The sequence below is a fragment of the Fusarium odoratissimum genome, assembly GCF_000260195.1.
Source record: "Fusarium odoratissimum NRRL 54006 unplaced genomic scaffold supercont1.32, whole genome shotgun sequence".
NCBI classification, from domain to species: Eukaryota; Fungi; Ascomycota; class Sordariomycetes; order Hypocreales; family Nectriaceae; genus Fusarium; species Fusarium odoratissimum.
The window spans coordinates 270,230-286,666 of record NW_022158716.1 but is presented as its reverse complement, the minus strand read 5'-3'; the positions used below and the strand labels follow the sequence as shown (position 1 = coordinate 286,666).

General features: G+C 41.6%; 4 protein-coding genes across 4 annotated transcripts; 3 read left to right on the top strand and 1 right to left on the bottom strand.

Annotated features, from left to right (window-relative positions):
* Positions 1-5,770: 5,770 nt before the first annotated feature.
* Positions 5,771-6,763, top strand: FOIG_13331 (uncharacterized protein; the record flags this gene model as incomplete). The annotated part of the gene is made up of 1 exon (XM_031214482.1): positions 5,771-6,763. The coding sequence occupies one exon, from the start codon at positions 5,771-5,773 to the stop codon at positions 6,761-6,763; it is 993 nt and encodes a 330-aa protein (XP_031055853.1).
* Positions 6,764-7,983: 1,220 nt separating this feature from the next.
* Positions 7,984-9,062, top strand: FOIG_13330 (uncharacterized protein; the record flags this gene model as incomplete). The annotated part of the gene is made up of 2 exons (XM_031214481.1): positions 7,984-8,212; positions 8,356-9,062. The coding sequence occupies 2 exons, from the start codon at positions 7,984-7,986 to the stop codon at positions 9,060-9,062; spliced, it is 936 nt and encodes a 311-aa protein (XP_031055852.1).
* Positions 9,063-9,075: 13 nt separating this feature from the next.
* FOIG_13329 (uncharacterized protein) lies at positions 9,076-9,329 on the top strand (the record flags this gene model as incomplete). The annotated part of the gene is made up of 2 exons (XM_031214480.1): positions 9,076-9,265; positions 9,322-9,329. 2 exons carry the CDS (start codon positions 9,076-9,078, stop codon positions 9,327-9,329), a joined length of 198 nt encoding a protein of 65 aa, XP_031055851.1.
* Positions 9,330-9,564: 235 nt separating this feature from the next.
* FOIG_13328 (uncharacterized protein) lies at positions 9,565-10,497 on the bottom strand (the record flags this gene model as incomplete). The annotated part of the gene is made up of 1 exon (XM_031214479.1): positions 9,565-10,497. The coding sequence occupies one exon, from the start codon at positions 10,495-10,497 to the stop codon at positions 9,565-9,567; it is 933 nt and encodes a 310-aa protein (XP_031055850.1).
* Positions 10,498-16,437: the final 5,940 nt, after the last annotated feature.

Here is a 16,437-nt window from a genome sequence, read left to right as displayed (position 1 = left end):
GGGGCTACTCATGGTCTAGAAGAAAATGCGGTTCCATATAAGGCCGACTGCAAAGCTAAACTGTCCGTCTGCAGGCTATGGAAAGGCTTGTAGAGCTCTCTCATCGTAGTGCGCAAAAGCCTCGAGAGCTCTTAGTTCCTTTCTATAAATAAGGTTCTATTATAAGTGGTACTCTAATAGTGAGAAACGCGATACGGCAGTATCAGGCTCTGCAAAGATACACGTCCCTATATTTAGCATCCCTTTAAGGTCGCAATGTGGCTGCGGAATAGTTTAAATGGGGTTCTTGCGGCTAAACTATTACGGTGGCCACGGTATTCTCAAGGCAGTTGCATGGACATGCAGGCCCATAGTCTGCGGTCCCTGAAGGAGGGTGATATAGCAGCAGAGCCTGCTTATGGACAGGCTCTGGCAGTGAGTATTGAATAAACAAAGTGTATATAACAAGCCAACATTACTGAGCTTTTGTATTGCAATAGCCTTCGAGCGAACTAGCTTTACTTTCAAGTTTGTCTTTTTTTACCTCGACGTTGCCTCAAGTTGTGATTATTTATACAGTAGTGAGCTGCCCTCGGTAATATTTTCTACATCTACCAATACCTGACACCTCTCATAGCTCATCACTCAATCTCTCATCGAGTAATGGCGAATAGTACAAAACCCTCAAAGGCTTGGGAATTCTTTCTTAGAGTGTTTGACGAGGTGCACAAATCCAACTACCCTAGGGATAGCGAAAGCAGAGTCGAAGCGCCTGAGACTCTTACAACAGCCCGACGGGATGCGATACAGATGAGGGCGAACGGGGTATGTCCGGTCACACATCCGTACGGAAGTTCATTCCAACATCCCTCAAAGGATTATAAGGCAAATGGAAAATACTTGACTATTTTGATCCAATAAGACTTTCGATATCAAAAATATCTTGCTGCCAAACCAGGATATCTTCAGCTTGACATCTGCCACAACGGAGGGCAGCTAGTGACGTCTGGACCCCATTCCCAGGCCAGGTGATAACTAAGGTGCAGGAACATGCGTTCAAGTGAGTCCAAGTACCAGGGCGCTCGGATCTTAACGCTAGCAAAGGGTGCAGAAGTAGTGCGGTGCTCCCCGTCACAGGGACCTATAACAATGAGGTTGGACGCGCCATAAATGCCGATAATTTTGAGAGCCAATGTGGAGAAAAGGAGCAGAACGGCCCTCGCGGAAGTGGTCTGATCGAGGCAGGTTCTTCAGGAGCAGCCTGCCGGGGCCTTTGGCTTTGGATTCGATCAGGTATTTGGCTCTCTTAAACAAGGTAGGCGCCAGCTTTGATAGGGCACCCTGTCCTTATTGTGCAATAGGACGGTATTAACGCTGGCCTCTGCTCCGATGGAGTGTCACGACTGACAACTTGGGCAGCAAAATCTATGCGATGTTACTTGTGCGGGGAGAGGAGACGTCAGCAGATGAAAAGGATCCCTGCAGCTCGGCGCCGCTTGCGAGACTAACAAGACAGTCATGTAATGTAATGTGTAGCTGCGGTAGGTCAATTGCAGGGCTCTGCTATGTTGGAATTGGAAAGTGGACAAGTATGCGCCAGCACAAACAGCCTGCGGGCACCGTGTTATGAACCCACAAAGAGCCTCAGAATTGGCTCCGTAATAGTAATGTATGTAGACAGTGCACCCTACCCTACATTTTAGATATTCTTGGCTACCCACATATCTCTGCGATGACAATGGGTGCGACCGTTCTATTCCCGGTAACGGCTTCTGGAACCTCTTTTCGACTTCATGATCTCGTGCACCTGGAAAGAGCCAAGAAGTGGATAATAACACTTTGTTTTAATCTACACGTGGGTACCTTGCTCGCTTATTCAGACATAAAGGTTAGTAAAACCTCTATGAGATATAGAGATTCTTATAGCTATATTAAAAGATAATTCTCCCTACTAAGGGGTATTATTTAATACTTAATTATATATTATTTATAATAAATATCCTTTATAAGTATTACTAATAAGTACTTAATAAATATAAAATAAATTAATAATTACTTAATTAATATAAGTAAGCTAATATATCTTTGATAAATACTACTAGCTCTTTAATAAGACCCTTATATATATTATAGTATTTATTTTCTCTTTATCTTGAAAAGTGGCCTATCTATAAAAAGCTTAACTAATTGTGTTTATATACTAGGGTCGTGCTTGGTTGGAGCTACGAGATGTAAAGAAGTCGTCGGTCCTGTAGGTGTCGGTCCTGACCTGGTTGGTGGGATGGCGAGAAGAAAGGCTGGTACACGTGACGTAAGCGCAGAGATCGTAACAGGCCAGGTGCGCTTGGGTCCTTTTATCCCTGCAGCAGTGGTGGCGTGACGTGGAGATGGCGGCATCTGAGCCGTCCCCCTGAGTCCTGGCGAAACGGGGCTGTTCACAAATACAAAGCCGTTCTGCAAGAGGGCTACAGGGGCTCCTTCGTTCCGATCGGCAGGGTTGTGGATCTCCAGATAAAGGGGCTCAGAGCAGCAGACAGGTTTATTATAAACAAAGCCATCGTCGTGGCTTGCAGCTCTGCAGAGCGCAAATCAAAGCGTTTTGTATGAATATACGTATTAAGGAATAAGGCTTAGCCAAGGCCACCTTTTGCTAACTATATAATGTGAAAGTAAGATAACAAAGGAAGGTATGGCCTATCTGGCGTTGCTATATAATTAAAGGGATAGGGCAGCAAATAGCAGCATCTGTGACCTATTAACTATTATCGCATTCTGGCGATACTGGACTGTTACTAGAGATCTTGGAAGCCGAGCTTGCGAATTCCATCCGATCCTCCTCCTTTTTCTGACGGAGCTTGAGCCAACCCAACATGTCTCCAAGTTTATTGGCTTCGGAAGATGTTTAGAGCTAACTCGTAATGGATAAGACTTGAGGCTCTATGATCGGCATGCATATATGAACCAGGGTTTAAGGGTTACCAACCTATCGGTAAATTGGCTTGTGCAATGCCGTCCGGAGTTAGTCAGGGGTCTTGAAGGGTAGGCTATTTTGGACCTTCCTCTTTTCTCAGAAGCAAAAACTACAATCGTCCATCGATCGACAACCTGCCACTGTTCCCAGTTGTCGATATTCCTCAATTTCGCATACGTTGACAGCCTCTCTATGTTACGGCTAGGTTCACCGTAAGCTCCTATAAGCAGCTGTAGGCCCCACTATAATTGCTACAATAGCGATTATCAGCCCACTCTTTTGTCCTCTGGCGCAGTGGTTAGGGGCGACCGTTGCACTCTGGGTATGTGGGATAGGCCCTAGCCTTATTATTTTTGAGGCTGCATTCACATTCGTGCGCCACAACTGATGCCCTCAGCCAATGCCCTGTTGGTTCAGATACTGTACTCTGTACATCGCTAGTTACCTCGACAGGTGGGAAGAACTGAGCTGACTCCGCGGTAGGGTGATTCTTCAAGAGACAACATTAATCGGATGGCTTCCGTCCAATTAGAAATTGATTATGCCAAGAACCATGTTTCTGTCATGTTACACAGACCAATTAATTGGCTTGAAGAACTCCCTGGCTCATGTATCTTTCCAGCCTACGAGGAAGCGTGGCCCTGATTTGCTCAACATAAGGTTTTGACTACTTGATGGTGTCCGCGTTAGCGCCCGCCTGCCTGGTCAAAACGGCACGCATCATCCGTAAGCCGTTCGCAAGTTTTACTCCAAATAGAAATAGATCGTCACTGTCGCCGAGTTTATGGCAGAAGCAGCATCTTTTCGCGCATCACACGAATGCGTCCAGATAGGTTGCTAACGCTACTATTTCTACGCAACTCAAGGGGGCAAATAAATAACCTATAAACAACCATGGCAACTATGTAGTGCGCTGGTATCCTGGTAGTATACAAAGCCGACTTGTCATTGTTTATAGTAATAAGAAATGCAAGTTCACTCGACTTCACTATCATGATATTCGCCTCTTTTTGGAAAATATACATGAGAAATAAACCATCGCTAAAATCTCTCAGTTGTCAGTTTTCTCCTCTTCTTATTTTTCTCTTCTCTCGCTTGGCTCTTTACGTTGTACTTCCAGGTGACCAGCCTGCAGGTGAGTGGATTAAGGGATGAGCAGGCACGCACACATGCTCACACATGCATGGATCCGGATCGGGAAGTAGAGTGGGAAAGAAAATAACTCTGACAAAATGGATGGCTGACTATCAGTTGGGATAGTAAATCGAAGCCCCTGACTAGTTGTTGGATGCAGAAATGGTCGAGTTCTCAAATCCCATGAGCTTGAGCCAAGTGACAGTTTGACCTTCCCGCTTCGTGTGGTTGCATTGCGGCTTTAAGACTGCGCATGAGCTACATGAAGATAATAATACAATTGGGGCGCATAACGGCATTTGCCGACTAGGCCATTTAAACACTTAGATGGTCTTATGTCGTGAAAGCCACTTGACCACATACTGTAGCCAAAAGTGTAAGGTCCGTACGCAAGGGGCCGTGCTTCTCAGGGCTCTCCACGTTACCAACCCAGATTGCTGGTTCTGCTCGATTACAACTGACATTGGCTCGTATGCCCACCATAATCCTCCATTTTAGTCTGCAGTGCCAACTCCAATTAAGATTATAACAGATAAAGGCATTATCGCGGCGATACAAAGAGGGCTCTTGCTAGTGCCACAACGCCAGGTCTAGATACAATTGGGAGACCCACGTATTCTGGGCCCTGCCATCATTTATGATCAGACCTCTTTTCCGTCATCATCCCATCATCATTTCCGCCACAAACCATTGTTACAAGGGTGGGGTTTTCGCCAGATTGGGTCGAATTAGGCCCAAATTGGCCTTAGACCAAGTGTAGACACCCTTGCTAGTCAGTGGGTTAACATCGTGGCGTGCCCCGACTCGCAATACAAGGAGCCGAAGGTTCGAACGCAGAGGAAGAGAGCAAGTTTAGCTAATCCCGTCCACCTCATGCCATTCTAAACTACAAATTCTGAAGCTGCCTGTACATAGACTTTAATATGTCCTTCATTACAGGAGTATAATAAACTGTAGCCACATGGACCCTGGGCGTAGTAGTACAGCACTATGTACGTCTGAGGATAAATGCACCCTAAAACGAAAACCGATCTCGAGGACCGTGCAGACCGTGCGGACCGGCCCTGAGCGCCGACCCAACTGTGAACTAAATAACGGTTGCTCTAGCCCCTCCTGAATGGCGGCCAATACCAAACTTGGACGTACGCAGATCATGCCATCTTAGTACTGCATAAGCCAGTCTTCGGCAAATAAGTCAATATATCACATGAGCGGTGGGCTTTTGGACTACGTGTCGGGTCAGTAATGCTTGAGTACGCCGAAGGAAATGTGAATGATTGGTATTCCTTAACTGCGAGGCTTGACTGATATATGTGAGGCTTGAAACATTCAGCAGAAAAGTGCAAGCTATGACGATACAAGGGATTCCGGGGAGTCGGTTTCGACGTTAATGGCCGCAAACGGAACTCCAGATTCTGGACCTAACCCCCGGAGAAGCAAATAGTTAGACCACATCTGCTTTTGAGACAGGAGGGTTGGTTGTGATGTATCAGCCCCTTCAAGTGAGAATACCCCTTTCCATGGCTCACTCTCGAAGAGGGGTTCTTCTTGATACCCGTCAGAAACACATATATCTGCCCAGTCCGCGTGCAAATAACTCACCAGATCAGTTTATCTTAGAAGAACTTGGTCGTCCTCTTTCTGCTTGCTACTTAATTGCATATGAATATTCTTCGTCCTCCTAATATGACCAGCATTACCAACCAGCTAAGCGGATTGTTGAGCCTCAAGTGGGTTCGCAAGTATCTCCAAAAGGACCGCACTACAAGCCTACATAGGGAGGGTAGCTTGCAGAAGTGCGACTGCCAATGCTCTAGATACAAAGTCCTGGCAGGTAGCTCTAATGGATCCGCATCTGGGACTATTGATGACCAAACCGAACCCGTGACGCCCCACGAGGATGCCTACCAGTACCACCAACCCTCCGTTATGATCTGGGAAAACACCATGCCTAGCCTTGAGGAAACCAACGAAAGCATCAATCCCCGCCTCAAAAAGCAACATCCTGCCTTTCTGTTCCCTGCCAAACTTGATTTGCTGGGGCCGCCATTACCACCACCCCCAAACAAGCCGCTTCCTGAAATCCCGACACAAGCTCGACTTCATAAAGTGCCAGCTAAGATTGGCCGAAATAGACAGGATCCTCGACCTCCTACTTGGAACCTCGCAAATACTACACAAAGAACTACAGCAAACTACTCCCCCTTCCCAAAGCTTGCCATGGTACCCCCTCCAAGGGGTTCATCCCTTCAACATTCATCACAAACCCATAGGAAAACCCACAAATCACAGACAATATCTTACGCCAATACCACTGTCACCAAGCAACTTCATCGACATGTCACTGAACCCTATCAAGACACCTCTATGGAGAGGGAGAATGCTGTCAAGGAGCTCGGCGATGTACCCATTGAAAAGCCCTTGCCACGGGATACCAGGAGCCCTTCACTTCAGAAAAGGGTTATAGGGTCGGAAATTGCACCTTGTGGTGGGCGAGACTCTATTACCTTAAGAAGTAGTAGATCACTAAACTACCTTTCTATGCACAAATACGAACCTTGTCCCAGGTTCACCAAGAAATCGGTGCCGAATCTTCGTAGAGCAGCCAAATATGAGCCTCTGCAACTTCACCAATACCCAGAGGCCCCTAGGTCTCTCATACTCGCGCAGCCTTATTAGCTTGATACACCTACTTATATATTAAATACAGAAACGGGGCCAGTCCCCGGTTTTCATCCAAACATATGTCTCTATTCTAGCAAGGTTTATGCTGCATCAGAACAGGGCCGGGATCCAAGCTGCAATAAGCAGACATGGCATAACAATGCCATCAAACACCTTCTAAAACAGGGGCCTGTCTGATTCAACTGCTGGGCTACCGAAGTAATGGCCAATCTTGCCGTAGACGATGCTAGCGATAGCGATGTAAATTAGCACATAAAAGGCCTGGCCGCGAATCAAAGTTCGGGTGAACGTAGCGGATTCCCAAATCTCGGCTTCTATGAAAAAGAAGACGCCAAATCCTCTAATAATTACTCAACTTCTCGTTAGCTACTACTCCGGTCAAGACTGGGGTTATGTCGTAGGAGGTGTAGAATGTGGAGGGAGCTTTTGGGATTTGTCTTTATGATGATCGCAGAGGCAGGGGCGTTACAAGGTCCGAAATCAGCTCCAGCCCGAGTTGGTGTATTAATGCGTTACTGAGGGCTGTATGACTTGGGCCAAGAGGCTCTTGTGCCAATAGATCACAGCTACTAGTAAAGCTTTTTTTCCTGAGTCTCGCTCAAGTAACGGGCCTCGATAAGCCAAAAAAGACTTAAGTCCAAGACTATACATGTCTCGCTTAGTTCGTTGACCGGACCGAGTAAAGGGACGACGGACCAGCATCCTTAATCTCACCTTTAAATGTCGGTCACATATGTGTTGATATTCTCTGACCCATTCTCTGTGTTTGTACACGCCAAATCATAGCCATGCTATCCATCACTCTGAATGCGAGGCGCTATTTAACATCAATTGCCCCGCGCGCAATCAAATCAGTGTCGACCTCGGAGCAGACTACGACCTTATTGAAGCGATGGACCCCAAGAGGCAACAAGGCTATCTACGCTGCAGGCGGCTCAGTTTCGCTACTCGGATTACTGTTACTGAAACCGAATGAAAGCCGATATCCTGAGGATCCGCAAGACGTTGAAGCCCTCCACAACATCCCAATTAGCAAGCTATTTCGGGCTGGATGTAAAACTGGCCTTACTAAAGATAAATGGCGACTTGGCTAACGAACAATCCATAGTGCGTTTGCATTCTGTTCTTCGCCAACCTGGGTCGATATAAGCGAGACACTCTCTAACATCGCGTCAAAGATTCCCATCCTCTCTTCGGCTACGCACACATTTGTGATGAAGAAATTCTTGAACCAGTTCCCAGGAGGGGAAACGACGGAAAATTGCATCCCAAAGATCCAATACCTTCGTAACAAGCAGATCGGCACGCTCCCTAGATACAATATTGAGGCTAAGTTGGATGGTTCTAGCAAGGATCCTGCATTGATCCCTAAGCAGACTCAGCTTGTCCTGGAGTCAATTGATGCCCAGGGGCAACTGGCTAAGCAATCCTGTCCTGATGCTAGTGCGTATAGCGGCGATAACCGGTGTTGGGTCCGAATCAAGATCACTAGCTTGTTACCCCCCCTGTTGCTTTGTACCATGGATCCAATGCTATACTTAGGACAAGAGGGGAAAGAGGACTGGATCTGGATGTACCTTACCCAGGACTACCTCACGATGGCGATTGGGAGGCCGCACTGAATGGAAGAGAGGTGACTGAGTTGGGCCGCCAACAATTGCTGAGCTTACGCGCTACAATAGAGGCTATTGCTAGCAAAGCACAAGATAACAACGTCCGAATTGTTATCGATGCTGAGCAGTCTTGGTACCAGCCCGTCATCGACAGTCTCACAGACGAGCTCATGCAAAAGTACAACACCTTGGATGGCCCCGCCACCTGCATCGCCTCGTTGCAAGCCTACCTCCGCCGATACGCCCAGCTCCTCGACCAGCAGGTCGCCCGTGCTGAAGAGCGTGGCTACAAACTGCTCTTCAACCAGATCCAAGGCGCATACATTGTAACAGATGCTGAGCGGTGGAAGACAGATGGTAAACAAGGACACGGCCCCGTATTGCCAACCAAGGAAGGGACCGATGCAAGCTTTAACTATGGTATCGAGAAGACTGTGGCTACTATTGCTCCACAGGTGCGAGAAACGGGTCATTCTAAGCTCAGCGCCGTTTTCGCTACCCACAACTCCATCAGCGTCGGTCTCGGACTGGACCTACTACAAAAGCATGGATTGGCTCGGCGAAACTATGAGAACGGAAAGCTAGTGGTGTCCAAGGAAATAGCCGGCAGTTTCGCGTTTGCCCAGTTGTACGGCAAGTTGCCATTTCTGCGAAGCCGTGACGATAACGCATCTGACTAACTTGTGTACAGGAATGAAGGATGACCTCACCAACAAGATTACTGGTTCGATAGAAGCAGAAGGAGGCTTGCCACTTGTGGTCAAGTCAATGAGCTACGGCGACTTGAAGGAGTGTCTGCCTTTCCTGGCTAGCCGAGCGATAGAAAACAAGGCTGTCCTGGAGGGACGAGGTGGAGCTGCTGCCGAGAGAGTTCGACTTGGTTGTGAGATATGTAGACGTATCTTGCCTTTTACTTAGTACTTTATACTCTTATACTAGTTAAATAATACCAGCTTAGCTAATAAATATAATAAAAACTAGGAATAAAAATAGTTTATAACTTATTTAGACCTCCTGGCATACTTAGTCTATGATATTATTTTCCCTATATTATTTAAAAGAAGATATTTAAAGACATCTCTAAGAAATTATATAAAGCTGTGGTTAAGTGCAATAATACATTACTATCATTTCACAAGGGATGGACCACGTTATCTGCCATCTCGTAGAATTCTATTTAACTTACTGCAGGGCCACCCTAATAGCCTGTACTAGGTCCTCCTTGTGCAGTCCTAACTGCTCCAGTTTCTCCAACTCCGTCGAATGGACCTTGTGATTGAAGTCGCCGCCATGGCCCTCAAGGAAATGTGTGATAAAGAATTTCACAAAAGGCGCCACACCGTCGCCCTGACTGATCTTATCCTCATACTCTCTAGCCACTTCGTTAACATCTCGCGTCTTGATATCCCAGTCCGCGTCTGTCGTCCCTGTTGCGCGCTGAACCGCGTCTAGGATCTCTCGCTGCGTTAAGTGGAACGACGGCGTATATACAGCTTTGTTTTTATACTTGGCCAATTCAGCCTCCGGCAAGCTCAGCACTGCAGCAACTGCCTCGGCAGTATGTGAGATAGTAGCCGTATTGATCTTGGCATCAGCACCTCGCCAAATCGTTGCGTTGCGGGTTTTTGGTTCAATACCCCATAAGCCCTGATTAAGACCTGCATCGAGCCACGGGCCGACGGCGATAGATATCCAACTACTGACACCGATACTTTCAATCAAATCTCGAATGCGTTTCTTCGCTATGAGTAGCTCGTTCTCCTCTACTAGCTGGACGGCAAAGGGGTCGGGGCCGAACTCAGATGGTAGAATATAGGGTACGCCAGCATTGGCAGCCGCGCGGATGGCAGGCTCCTGAAGCTCTACGAGTTGAGCTAGAGGCGGCATTAAGACGAGGACATCTTGGCCTTTGAGCACCTCAGTAAGGAAAGCTTCATCCCTAAGGTTGCCCTTTTTGACAGTAATACCAACAGGAAACGTGCTGGCAGCTTCAGGTCGCTGAATAGCGGTAATAGTATGGGCGCCCAATTCGACGAGGGCGTCGATAGTCGGCTTCCCAAGCTGGCCGCTACCGCCAGTAATCACTATCTTCCGTCCCTGGATTGCTGGAGCCATGTTATACTAATTGTAAAATGGAACAGCAGAACGTGACAGATTCACTCGAAGTAATAAGATGCGCAAGCTGATCGGCAGTTAGCGGCTATGTCAATCTCTTGTCAAGTCGAGCCGAACTCAACTTTACATACTTATGAGACCTGGAAGCTGAGGGAAGCTTAATCGCGACTGAATGGATTTTCTGTTGCCTTAGTTCCTGTCATGAAGGATCAAACCGACATAGTAGGGAAGGTCAGCACAATGAGAAACCAAGCCATAATGGACTATTTAAGCTGGTGCATCGCTTTGTACTAAGTCGTGTTTAACCGGCTTTACCGTTCAGAACCTAAACAGAATGTGGTGTAATACTGATTCCTAACCATAACGGAGATTTCCAATGGCTGTTGTGGCTTGCGTGATTACTTGTTCTATTCGTCACTCTGCGACGCTTTACAAATCAAGCCGGTGGCTAAATGCAATTTATTAATCTTGGTCGATAAGTGATGAAATAATTACGTCTCAAAACTTTGTTAGCTAGAGGTATCATGTAAAAGATTCGTTAGTTACCCCACCATCTCGCAAAGTGTCAAAGTAGGTCACTCGTCCTTCACTTAGAGTACCAAAACCGGTCAGAGTAAGGCCTTTTATCATCATCATCGTTACCATCATTAAATAAACTTCTACTTATGTAAGACAATACAAAGGCCATAAAGCAGTTCAACTCGCGAAATCTACAATAAAAAGAGGCTTAGGAGGCTTTAGCAAAGGGTTTTATAAGAGAGCTTCAAGTTACAGTATAATAACAATATTAAGTGCCATGATGTCAGTGGAAGATATAAAAAATGGTAGGGAATAGTTTTCATTGGGCAAGTAGATCAGATTCATAGTACATCAAGACTTGGAAAATGTAACCGGGGTCCCATCTGACAAAACCTTGATTGGCACTATAGTATGGCTCTTGAAATTAGTCAGAAGACAAGCGGGGTAAATGAAGAGGTGCTTTCGAAGCGAAAGTTGATACATCGGAATGGCCGGAGGTGGCGTTTCCATTCAAGCTCACGGCACGTGTCGAGAATCTTACCGTCACCCTCGGCCAAAAGGACGATTGCAATGCTTGTATAGAATCAGCCGCTAGTTGGGCTGGCTCGACCTGCCTTATGGAGACAATCCGAGGTTGTTTAAAGTACGAACATCTGGCAACCCGAATTAGTAGTGGCATGCACGAACCATCAAATCGTGTATCGGGACGGGGTAATTGGTACAGTATATGCTTCAGCGAGGTCATTAGCCTCTAAGGCATACCCCGCACTAGTATATATCTGTTATTACAATAGTATAAACGAGGAACCAATAGCTTTAATTTCTAACCATTTATACCTAAATTATTATATATATTACTACTATTTAACTAATAAATACATATTTAAATCCTAATTAAGAAAATAAAAATAATTCATATAATAAAAAAAGCTTATATAAGTAATATAAAAAATATATTATAGCTAGTAATCTTTTTATTATTATTATAATAAAAATATACTTATTTAAATAGCTAGGTATAAAGACTTTTATAATTCTTAAAGTAGGAAAAAGTAATAATAATTATAACTATCAGATTAATAGATTATAAAGCTTAATTTATATAGGCTTAGTATCTATCTTAATTTACCTTACTTTAATAGAAGATAAGTAATAGTATTTCTTTAAATATAATTAGGCTATAAGCTAGGTAATAGTTATAAAAAGATATTTTTAGTACTAGGGCTTAAAAGTTCAAATTAAATATAATTTATTAAGACCTTTCTAATTAGTAAATTTTAAACAGTATTTAAAACTGCTATTTATTAATTGCATATAATATCACGTATTCTGTTTCACTATCTCTCACCTCTGGATGTTCATTATCACTGTAAATCTTAAGTACTTTCAGTTGCTCAATAACGTCCTACTGCAGCGTAATCGTTATCTGCTTAGTTTCCTGCAGCCAGATAGGGTCTTGTGGCTCTGGTATTAGTGCTCTAGTTATCCATTTCCCACTCCTGTCTTTATACAAAGTTGGCTTTAGCTCTGTATTCCAACTTTCATTATCAGACTTAAATGCATCTCGGATTATTATCAGCCTAACACGTTCGAAAGTATCACCCGTTTCTCTTAAAGCGTGAATTATAATATATTTATTTTCCAACATAGTTCTAAGCTCCAAGACCATAACTAGAAGCTGGAATCAACAAAGCCCCGCCAGTGCCTCGTTATCAAGGTATAGGAACGAGTAGCACGTGATTTCTTTTGTTAGTAGTAGTATAGCCCAAGGGCCATCTTCAATTTCGGGCTCGTTGACAATTCTGTTGCAATAAATGGGTTACTCTAAACCCCATTTAATGAGTTTAAACGATAGTTTTATCATCCTCCCTCTCATTTCGATAACAGGTTTTACTCCTCGTAGATAGTTCGCATTAGATTTATCTATATACTCATTAAGCAGGATTAAGTTTCCATCTATAGTAACTAGCCGAAGGTTAGGATCCCGGTTCTTATAGCTTATCATCTTAATTACTCCCTTCCAACCAGTCCATAACCAGCTAGGGAAATTAAACTTTCTGGTACCAGGCTTAGGGTAATACTAAGCGTTAATTATATTCCCATTCCTTACATTAAGCAGGTTTCCCAGCAAGTAAATATATCTATAATTTCTATAATTAACATTAAGTATCCTAAGAAAAGCATTAAGAGAATCTTTATTATACTTAAGGTCTCTCTTACTAAACTCTATTAAATGCCTCCTAATATTATTATTAATTAGGAATAAAGGCTTAGTATCTAGAAGAGTTAGCTTCTGCCTTTTATTACTATAAATTTCGCTATATAAAGTATTTATATAGAGGGAAAATAATTCCTAATAAGTCATAGTATTACACTAAAAAATAACTTACTTATTAATAAAGAATATCCTTTTATGTAATAAAACACCTTCTTAATAGGTCTAGCCCCAAAAGGCCCATCGACTAGCCCGAATCCTGTCTGCAGGAGGCATACCGAGGTATATAAGATTTACGCCATTTACTTAGGCATAACCCTGCGGTTGATCAGGGCGGCAAGAGGGAGTTACACCAGCCAAGCCATAGGTGCAATTTATCCCAGCAGCATCGATTATGGTGAAGTCGGCTTGAGAATAGATTTCATCCATCCTTTGTATCTGCTTCTTCTTATCGGGGTCTTCCTGGTTAATGCACTACAAATTGTTAGTTCGTGTCACTTTATGTTCAATAAACCTACATGTCTATCGACCAATAGATAATGGCATCCAAGCTTAGAAGCTACCTTGATACTATCCACGACTACCTGGGGGAATTTGCTATAATCATTGGGATTAGGATATTCTATGTCCCCCCAGACGTATGACAGTGCAGCGTAACTACATCCAGCCGGCGCGGGGATAACTTCACTGTCCCAGCAGCGAATGATTTGAAATCTTGGGATGTAGTGAATTTGTCCGACTTGCATAACTCCAAGTGATTCTGATTACAATATGTCATCCATTCTTTGATCAACTCAAAGTTGATCTCGTCTCTGATAAGCCGAGGTTCAAGCGAAGCAGATGAATCAAGCAACGGTTCTATTGCTATCAGATGACCCATGTGCCTCCGTCGCAGGGGCTTTCGTTTGTCGTTTTCCGAGTCAATAAAAAGCACCGTTGTGTCGGTTCGTACAGGATGCTTCAAGGCTGTGCGTCCTGTGAAAAACCAATTCGCAGGGACTGCCCGTAGAGAGCATTTAAAATGGTCTAGAGCTGAGGGCTTCAGTAGAGCGAACAACTGACAAACCGTACAGGACGATGTTCGGAGCTCGGCATGGGACTCGTCAACTGGGACGATAAACTTATCCTCCAATGGGTTGTTGTCTGATATATGGGATATCGACAACCATGGCACGCCATCGCAACGTGGACAGACATGATTTGACATCGCATTTGCCCCTGTTCGGGTGCTTAATCGCACATTGCTTTCGCTCGAAGACCTTTTTCGTTTCATCATGATGGAATGGCGTTACCGGAGGCCAGAAAATACCACGAACGTAGAGCTTAGAATAATCTTCGTAAAAAGAAATATTAAAAGAAATCAACAATTGCAAGATGTACGACCAGAGTCGTCAGGTAATTGAATGAGGGGAAGTAATAGCTAAACTAATAATATATCCCAGTTCTAATGCAGTGATGCCCAACGAATATCTACTTAGTTAGGCTCCTTAGGCTATGTTTTCTATTACTGATTAAAAGTCTAAATTTAATAGTAGATATTTAAAAGGTAAGAGTATTATTATAATATAAATTATAAAGCTTAATAGGTAATTCCTAACTTATATATATAGTTAAATAGTATATTATAATAAATATATAAAGCCTCCTGTTTTATAATATATTACTTATTAATTATATATTTTAATATAATAATATAGTTAATAAGTAAGTAAGTTATTTAAATAAGTAAGTTACTTTTCTTAACCTTTTTAACTTATAGCTTAAAAGCTTAAGCTGTAGTTTAAAAAGGCTAGCTTTTACTTATTAAATTCCTCCTTAGATAACTTAAGAACTACCTAATAAGTCCTTGTATTATAACTGCCTTTACTATATATACTATAATACTAATTACCTAATTACTTTAATTTTCCTTAATTATTACTTTTTAATAATTTAACTATTACCTATATATTAATATCTATTTAATTAATTACTTATAATACTTCTTATATAATTATAATCCTTTCTTTTTATAATTTAATCCTTTTTATCTTATAATATTAGCTTAATATCTTATTTATATATTAAAGATTATAAAGTTTAGCCCTTAATAAGATAACCTTATAATATAGTTAATAAGTAAGTATTATAAATAAGTAAGTATTATACTTTCTTTAGCCTTTTTAACTTATAGCTTAAAAGCTTAAGCTATAATTTAAAAAGGCTAGCTTTTATTTATTAAATTCTTCTTTAAATAACTTAAAAACTACTTAATAAGTCCTAGTATTATAACTACCCTTATTATATATATTATAATAATAATTACCTAATTACTTTAACTTTTTATAATTATTACTTTTTAATAATTTAGCTATTACTTATATATTAATATTTATCTAATTAATTACTTATAATACTTCTTATATAATTATAATCTCTTCTTTTTATAATTTAATTTTCTTTACCTTATAATATTAGCTTAATATTTTATTTATATCTTAAAGATTATAAAGCTTAGCCCTTAATAAGGTAATCTTATATATAACTACCTTTATTACCTTAATAGCTAATTTTAAAGCTTTAATAATAAACTTTAAGAAGTTATTATAATATCTTTTAATTTACTTTTTAAGGTATTTAAATTAAAATTAGGCCTTAATTATTATCTTTAAGGTCTTTAAAGCCTATAGTATTAATAGTTAAGTAGCCTCTTTAAGAGGTATTAGGGTTTATAGTTATATATTAAGCTTTAAGATTATAATTTTTAAGTTAAAAGAAATAAGCCTAATTTCTTTAAAACCCTTTTAAATATTACTTTTTATAAAAATAGCTTTAAATATAATATAAAAAATAAAAAAAAACTTAATCTTAAAAATATAAGTTATAAAGTATTTAATTAAATATTTTATTTTTTAATTATAAGCCTTTTTTAATATTATAAAATACTTAATATTAAAAGGCTAAAGTAAATAAGATATATAAGTAAATATATAAAATATAATAATCTTATAATCCTAATAATATTTCTTAAAATTAGCTAAATAATAACCTTTATAATTATTAAAGATTAAGAGATAATAAGAATTAATTAATTAGTTAATTATAAATTTATTAAAATACTTTAGTTATTTAAGACTTAACTTATTATTTATTTACTTATTTTAGCTTATTATAATAACCTAATTACCTAAGAGGTTATATTCTTAGTATTAATTAATAAGATAATA